Source organism: Centruroides sculpturatus, unplaced genomic scaffold (genome assembly GCF_000671375.1).
Source record: "Centruroides sculpturatus isolate CEXI.00-Female unplaced genomic scaffold, Cexi_2.0 scaffold828, whole genome shotgun sequence".
Taxonomy (NCBI): Eukaryota; Metazoa; Arthropoda; class Arachnida; order Scorpiones; family Buthidae; genus Centruroides; species Centruroides sculpturatus.
In genome coordinates this window covers 60652-70137 of record NW_019385075.1, presented here as the reverse complement: position 1 = coordinate 70137, position 9486 = coordinate 60652, and the positions used below count along the sequence as shown (strand labels likewise).

At 29.0% G+C, this 9486-nt stretch overlaps 1 protein-coding gene across 1 annotated transcript in view; it reads left to right on the top strand.

Annotated features, from left to right (window-relative positions):
- The window catches only part of LOC111634277 (leucine-rich repeat-containing protein 74A-like), a 21396-nt gene extending 11910 nt beyond the window's left edge, over positions 1-9486 (top strand). The window contains exons 7-12 of the mRNA XM_023379012.1: positions 1262-1347; positions 5583-5777; positions 5846-5929; positions 6373-6376; positions 8144-8269; positions 9479-9486. Coding sequence (XP_023234780.1) covers positions 1262-1347; positions 5583-5777; positions 5846-5929; positions 6373-6376; positions 8144-8269; positions 9479-9486 — 503 coding nt within the window. The remainder of the gene's footprint in view (positions 1-1261; positions 1348-5582; positions 5778-5845; positions 5930-6372; positions 6377-8143; positions 8270-9478) is intronic.

Genomic DNA, 9486 nt, shown 5'->3' with positions numbered 1-9486 from the left:
GTTGCCGAATGTTTTTCCCTTATTCCATACTTGCTTTATTCTTCATAAGTGCTTAGCACCATATAAGGAAATTTATAAAGATCTTTTAACTAGAAGCAAGCAATCTAAAATTACATACTTTTTGCAAGAGGTAAAGCATGGGTCTGAAGATAATGCAGAAAAATGCTCAGAGGATAAGGATAACTTGCCAAAAAGAAAAATCTTTCGGTTAATTAATAGTGCTTTTAGTGATGACGAAGAAAACATTGTTTAATTTATATTAATATGTATCACTTAAGAAAATTTTAATAAAGAAATCTATCTTAATTATGAAAATATAATAGCATGTTTTTAATTTTTGGAACCTAACCCTCCTTTTCATATTAGTTCTTTGTTTCGTATAACATGGATTCGCATAACACGGCAATTTTTTGGAACATACCTACCGTGTTATACGGGGGTTACCTGTACTCATTATCTGAATGAATTTGAATTATAAGAGAAATTTTCATTGTCATTGTAAAGTCAAAAATTATCTGCACTCTGATTATATGAAATGTCTGATGGCAACGCTGACATTTTTAATGCTTGTTGCATGAAGGTGCTGTTTCTCCTGTCATCACTGTGCAGGTTTGCACTTGCAATGTCAGTTTCCTTGTGACTGCAGTGTGGGAAACAATGTCAGCCCCACTTGTTATTTGCACCAAAGACGAGCAGCATGCAGTGATTCACTTTTTGTGGTCTGAATGTGTCTGGTGCCGATATTTATTTATAACTTTGTGCACAGTATGGCAAAAGCACTTTGTTGTGAAGAAGTGTGTTTGAATGGATACAGAAGTTCAAAGAAGGCCACATGAGTGTTAGCTATGGAGGTGCCGGATGCCCGTCCATGGCCATGAATGATAACACTATTGAGCATGCATGTGAACTGATTCTGGCAGATAGACAGTTAATGGTTGATTATGTGGCAAACCATTTGCACATCAGCCTATGCTATAATCCACAACCAACTTGGGTTTCGAAACCTGTTGCAAGATGGGTACCGAAAGAACTTATAGATGAACACAAACAGTATACTGTAAATACATGCATGCATACATTAAAAATCTTAAACAAAACATATAAAAAAATTAATTTGAGAAAAGTTTAAACAGTATAAGTATTATTAAACATTGAATTAATTTTTTCATGAACAACACAAAGATTCCATTGCCATTTAATTAATTTATTATACTAAATTTGATGTTTAAATTTATTTTAATGTTTTATATTACAACTTTAGCAGAGAATCCAGTTTTGAAAAGATTAAACTTAAGTTGGAATGATATATATGGAAGTGGAGCTATTCGCCTGATGTTGGGGTTAAAAGTTAATAACTTTTCTTTATTATTAAATTGTGTTAAGATGAATTTGAAGTAAAATAATATTTCTATGTAATACTAAAATATATTATCTCATATTTTCAATATCTTCATTGAAAATATATAGTACTTATGATATTGACTGTCTAATGAAAAAAATATAAATTAAACCAAATTAAACTATTTTTTATTTAAAACATAGTGTGTTTGTACATATGTTATCAATGTGAAAAAATCTGGGAAATGTTAACTTTATCCAAGTCAGAAGGATGAACATCAAAATAAGGAGAAAATCATTTAATTTTCAACTTTATCCTGATAACTGTGACATTACCCACCAAGGTTTGGATAATGTTAAATAACAATTGCAAAATTAAACACACAATCATAGAAAGAGATACAACTATTTTAAGTCAAAAAAATTAAAAGAATTGATTAAATTATCATCATTAAAATTACAATCATCAATTTAAAAACTCAAATCAAATTATTATTAGCAATTACTTCATTTAATGTCAAAAACTTAACATTGAATGAAAAAAAAAGTCTGCATTAAATGTTACTGTACCTATACTTAATTTTGCAATCAAGACTTGAATGACACTTGCTATTGCAAAAGATCCCTGAAACTCTGCACTTTAACTTTTTTCTTCACACTTAGTCTTGCAAAAGCATTTCTTGAATCCCTGACTTCAAGAAAATAATTGTATATAACTAATTTCTCAAAAGATCTTTCTTTATTTCTAATTTTATTGAGAGATACCAGTTTTTCAACACACTTTTTCTTACATAAGCTTAAATTATCCCATATTTATTTGCAATTTTACTATTTTTTATAGAAACCATCATGCAAAATGTTTCTAGGATTTAAAAATCTCACAATGTAACATTATCCAAGTACTATAGACCAGGGGTGGCCAACAAGTCGATCGCAAAGCAAATTTTGGTCAATCACTTGCGATGTCTTTAATTAATGTGTTACACTTGTAACCTAATGTAATGCGCAAATGCAACTGTAGTAATATTGGACCACCGCATCCTCCCTCAGATGCAGTTTTGTCAGTCCATGTGCAATCCATTTGCGTACAGTTGTAAACGGGGAATAAGAAATGTAGACAAAGGATCGTAAAACCGAAAAAAAGAAAGGCGGGAAGAGGGACAGAGAGAGTGGTCGGGAAAGAAAAGGTCGAGACCCTTTCTTTCTACAGGGTGCCCAAAAGTGACAACGTTGAGTTTCAATTTTTCTCTGTTTAAAATGTAAGTACCTTTTCTTCATGTTTTAAATTAAATTGTGGCTTTTCTTATCTATGTAAAAAATAGTATGTATTTCACACCTTCCCCTCACCACTTAGACTATGCCTACAACAAGTCGATTGTGACACATTTTTAAGATAAAAAGTAGATCTTATGTACACAAAAGGTGGCCACCCCTGCTATAGATAATGACATTATCAGGATAAACTTCCAAGCATGTTTTTGAATAAGGTTGACATTACTCATGTAATCTTAACATTATCCAACTGTCCATATATATATATATATGGATATATGGACAGTTGTTCATGTGTCTATATATATATATATATGGACACATGCACACTTCACTATGTCTTAAACAGTTTCAAAGAAGCCTTTTATGGTTGCAATTTTTTTCAATAAGCAGAAGTTCACAAGATGTGTATGTAAGAGAGAAAATTGTAAACATAAAAAGTTATTTGAGTAAAGACTAAAGTATTTGGATGGACTAAGAAGCAGTTTCCATAAAATCTTTAAGGTAATTTATTACATGACAATTCTACTCATACAGTTATGAAAAGAATCAAAATTTGGTCTTGTAAAGATTGTCCATAGCTTATTTATTTAATTTCAAATTTTGAGTCTATAGAAAAGTAAATGTTCAAGAATTAAGTGCTTCTCACAACATATAGCAGGATAGAAACAAGTACAGTTGACTCATAGTGTTACCAAACTCTTCATTCTATTTCTCACAAGTAATTTTGTTTTGATTATTGTGTATGTGTGTAAATGTGCAGTATTTAAATAAATACAAATATTTCTCTGCAGTCATAACAATGTCTTTTTCATCCCATCATTAGTTAAACTAGAGCCATAATCAAAGTGGTTGAATGGTGGAACCAATATATACCAATATATATATATATATATGGGTTGAATTATCCAAGAAAATTTAAGAATCCAATCCTTAATCAAATCCATAGTCTCCTAGAATAGGGATGGTGAACCTTTTTGTGTTTGTGTGCCATATTGTAAGCATACTTAGCTTTAAAGATGTTTATGCATGCCAAAGTTTCAGACTTTGAATAACGATATTTAAAGAAATTAAACGAATACGCTTTAATTAGAATAAATGTAAAAAAGCTGATTGAAAAAAGGATGATCAGGTGATAAACCGAAAAGATGATTGAAAAAGACAGAAATCATATGATACATTATGTGCCAGATGATTTCTCCTTATGTGCCACTTCGGGCACGCGTGCCATAGGTTCACCACTTGTCCTAGAACAAAAGGCCAAACTTTACCACCTCAATTTCTGGCCAGAATATTCATATATATTAAAAATTAATACACAAGACTTTACTCTCATAATTAAAATAGGCATTAAATTAACAAAATTAATATAGTGTTAAAATTGTTAATTATATTAAAATATTCAATTAGATTATTGATTAAACATTATTGTAAATATATAATTTAATAAATCTATTTTGAATAATTTTTTTGAATATTTTATAAATAGCTGATAATATTAGTAATTGCAAAATGTAATAATTGATAATACCGGTTGTTCTGCTCAGAAGTACTCAATTTGATTTGGCTATAAAAAATTAATGGTTAAAGATACAAGTTCCCTAAAGATTTTATATGAGAGAAAACTCATCACATCTTTATGTACACTTCAGCAGCCACAGTGAAATAAAGGTGGTAGACAATTCCTGCTATGTACACTGCAGCATATCCTCTTACAATAGCAATGGCTGCAATGATGTGCTCTTGAAGATTCTAAAGGTCTCTGACCAAAGTTGTATAAACCATATTTTTCACATAATCCCACAAAGAAATCTAAGGGGGTCAGATCTGGAGATCTTGATGACCATACAATTGGGCATATCAGACCATGACCAGCACCATGACTTCTGTGGCAAAGCCACGACTAAACAATAATCTCACAATTCAACTTCAGATTTTGATTTTCTGATCTGAGTTTTCCAAACAGATGCCACTTGTTACTTTTATATATCTTAAACCACTCATTTTTTTATGGTGAATTAAAATTGGATACTTTTAAGTGAAACACCCTGTATAAAACTGAACACAATGTTTTAAGTTAAACATTAATATATACTTTAAATTTAAAAATAACTGTTTGTTTAATTATATTTCGTGAATTTTATAATAAATGTTAAGTAGTAACAAAATTTATTAAACAAGATTTCTCAAACAAAATTAATTGTCAAAAAAACAGAAGTTAACCAATAGCCAATCATTTTACTTTAAATATGTACCTTAAATGTTCATTGGTTAATGGTTAACTTATGACTAACTCAATTGTCATTAGAGACAAGAGACCTGTCATTTAATTTTACATAATTCCTTAAAGATGAAAGATCCAAGTACAAACTTCTTCAACACAGGAGTTTACATTTGTTTCATTTTCAACAGGAAATTTGTTGCTGAGAAATCTAGTAGACGTTCTGATAGAATTATTAAGTTTAATTTCAAGAATATCTGATATATACATATGTGATTTATTATATTACATATGAATAAATCATCATTATTTAATTCCATCATCTAAATCAGGCCTGGCCCATCAAAATTGTTCTGTGAGCCACAGTTAGAAAAGAATAAAAAGTATTTCTACTAGATTTAGTACAGAATCTACCATCTTAGTGACACAGGATATATCATTTGCTTTTTATATTAATATACCATTCCTTGTCAGAAACTCTTCATATTGCCAACATTAAGATGCTGCATGGCAAGTCACTATAAGTAATATATTTCTCTGGGGCAATAATTATATTTAAAGCTTCATAAAGGTGGTTATATGCACTGAAATCTAGACTGTTCATTGAAGTTATGTATTCTAATCGTATGAAATAAGTATTACATGTGCATATGTGTTTAAACATAGTGTGAGTAAGAATAATTGGTGAACCATGGGTTGGCCAGGCTTAATTTAAATCATAATAAAAAGTTTTTGCACATTTTTTCTTCAGCAAAATACAAAACTGGAAGTTCTTCATCTTAAACACAATAGATTTAATGATGATGTGGCACAGTCAATCAGAGAAATGCTTGCTGCAAATAAAACATTGCAAGAACTTGATCTGTCATTTAATTGTATTAATGGCAAAGGAGCAAAACTGATAGCTAAGAGTCTTGCAAGAAACAACTCTCTCCAAATATTTAAAGTAAAATATTATTTTCTTATTTTTGGTTTCATTTATTTTATTTATTTATTTATTTAAATTTTAAAAAGCTGGCATATAATCCTCTTGATACTACATCAGCTTTGTCAATTCTAAAAGCAGGCTCCAAAACTTTAAAAGAATTGGATTTAGAGGTATAAAATTATATTTATATATNATTGTACTGTACGTACTAATAACCTTCAGTTATATTACATGATACTTCTGATTAAGATCAACAAAAAAGCTTGTAAGATGATGATACTTTGTAAAAAGAAAATTCCCTCATTTAACTAAAATTAATATTAAGGCACAATATAGTACTTTTAATTGTGATTGTTAATTATTGATTAGAAATAAATTATCAGTTGCTTTAATAAAATATTTCTCTAAGCAAAAGTATACTATTCTTTTTCATTACTAACTTCTGGAACCTAACCCCACGTTTTGCATTAGTCCTTTGTTTTACACACAGAATTTTTTTTGAATTAACTACCATGTTATACAAGGAATACCTGTACATGGAAAATACGTAATAATAATTACAAATGAAAAAAAAATGTTTTTATTGATTTTCAACAATTATATTTATTTTCAGGATGGTAACTGTGGTGTGTCTAAAGTATTCCTAAACAAATTATATGATTGAAACCAATTTCTATTTGTATTCTAATAGAATATTTAAACATAAAAAACAACAAAAATTTTAATTGATGTTCTACTGAATTTTATTGGAACAAACAAACCAACCAAAAAAATAGCATAACAAAATTTCATAACATATACAAAATGTCTTATTTGAAATTCTACTTTTATTTTGCCATCCTACATTTAAATAAAAATTAGATTTGAACTTATGGGTGTTCGTACTTGATTGTACTGTACATGTGTCCCATTCTAAAACTTCATGTTCATATAATTAAAATGTAATTTGAAGCAATATCATAAGATTGATGTAAGTTGTCCTTTTGGCAAAATTATAGTCAATTGCTACAGATAGAATACCATCTTTAAAATAAACTAAGACCATTAATATATTATAACTCCATAGACTTTAATTTTTGTGTAAATGATGTTTATCTAAAACTTTAATATTTAAAATGATAGCAATTTAATTTAGAGAGAAATTTTTAACAGCAAAATTTCAGAGAGTATTAGTATAGGTGCAGCCACAATTTTACGAAAATACAAAAGAGAATAAATGAGAAATAGCTAATCTTAAGGAAACTTAAACAGAAAATAATAACTGTAAATACAGTATATCCTTATGTCAGACCATTAAGTTTTGGATTATCACCAGTGTATTTGCCAAGAGCTGTTGTTTCCACGAAAATGTTAGTCATGTCACAGATCCTGCTTTCCTGTTTACTTGAGTTTCATTTCTGTGTACAGTCAGCAAAACACTCACTTGCCTGCCTGTGTTCAAAAGAATTAGTGCCAAAGAACAACAGGCCACATCATTGCTTTCAGGTAGTCTTTAGGCCTATAAATATTCAGTAATCAGGCATTCTTGCTAATTTAGCACTCCTATGCTAAATTAGCAAGAATGCCTGATTACTGAATATTTTTATTACATACAGAATTGACTATGGTTTCATACTATTTAAATGGAAATTTTACCCCAATGGAGTCTATTGAACCAATATTTTATCGAGTCTCAATTACTAAAGAAAATTATTTAATCATAGATTAAAAGATATAGTAATGCATCAATTTTTACTGAAGTTCCTTTAACCTGGCATTGCAGAAACAGAGAAAGACCAAGATGACATGACAATGCTAGGTAAAACCAATTATGCATGATTTTTCCAAAGACATTAGTACAAGGGTTTGATATGAGAAGAGAAATATTTATGATACTTGGAATCAATACAATGCTATTAAAATTCTTTGATAATTTTGAGTGCATCTGTATTTATATGCAATAAAAGTGTACAAAGCACAAAGTAAGAACAGTGTTCTTGTTTCAAGCCAACCAAGGTTAGGAATACTGGGAAAAATTGAAATGGAACATTAAACAATCATAAAAGGCAAGTTTGTACAATTTTACATGCGAAAGATATATAAAATTGTGTCCAGGGAATTGAAAAAATCGGAAAAACATTCATTGTCCGATAAAGTAGCATATTCAATAAACTGACATCACTTAAGTCCTGACACTGCAAAGTTAATAGAATTTCACTGTATATTAATATTTTGTTATCTACTAAAACTGCTTCAACTGACTAATTGAATAGTTTATTGTGTATTTTTAAAAAAATAATCTTTTTTTAAAAATACATTAGTTTTAGTATATATAATTGCAATTATACCATAAACAGTTTATTATTTATAACACTAATAACTGATTATGATAATATAAATTACAGATCATCCTTTAGAAATAATCAGAGAATTATTACAAGATAAAATAGATATCAGAGAAATCCTAATCTGGAGCCAAAAATCTGTGGATAGAGAAAGTTTTATTCAACTCTTCATGGTAAAATATACAGGTATATACTCCTTGTACAACATGGTACTTCTACAACACAAATCCTCTGTACAAAATTTCACAATTTTGGTGTAAACTTCATTATTTGATATTTTTTTTTAAATTGAAGTAAGCATGCATGTCATCTCAAATTTGCCCTTAGATTTACAATATTGAAATTTTCAAATTATTTTGAGGCTTTTGTCAGGTTTATTTTAATGAAAACTAATCATGCAGTTTTTTTTTCCCGTGTCCTAACTTTCCTATCAACCAGGTGTCATCATCATTGCTTTTAGACTTTAGCAAATTAAGACTGTCACTGTGTTTTCTTCTTATAGATCTTCATATATAGTAAAGTTTATTTAAAGATTATACAAACATTTTTAGATAAGTGCTATTAAACTTTTTTTTAAACTGTAGGTAGCAATCATTCATAAAATTGATGAACAAAATATGGCGGTATCTTGGTACTCGAACACAAATACTAGAAAAAAGTTGCTTGGTACTCGACTGAACAAACATAACCCACTAAAACAAATTTTCAATTAATAACATATTTTTATTTTGTCATCCATAAAGCATTTTTTATGATAAAAATATGAAAACGTTACTGATATGTAAGTATCATCTGTTACTCGAAAGAACTTCCCATTAATTTCGTTTCTCCCCATCAGAAATTCTGAGAACTTTGATCATGATGGGGAAGAAATGTCTTGGTCCAGAGGTAGAGGAGAAAAAGGTTCTCACCTTTTGCCCTAGACATGGTGTTGACCAGAAGTAAAATTCATCTGCTCTTGTGTTTAGTTCTATTATTGTACTGTACGTACTAATAACCTTCAGTTATATTACATGATACTTCTGATTAAGATCAACAAAAAAGCTTGTAAGATGATGATACTTTGTAAAAAGAAAATTCCCTCATTTAACTAAAATTAATATTAAGGCACAATATAGTACTTTTAATTGTGATTGTTAATTATTGATTAGAAATAAATTATCAGTTGCTTTAATAAAATATTTCTCTAAGCAAAAGTATACTATTCTTTTTCATTACTAACTTCTGGAACCTAACCGCACGTTTTGCATTAGTCCTTTGTTTTACACACAGAATTTTTTTTGAATTAACTACCATGTTATACAAGGAATACCTGTACATGGAAAATACGTAATAATAATTACAAATGAAAAATAAATGTTTTTATTGATTTTCAACAATTATATTTATTTTCAGGATGGTAA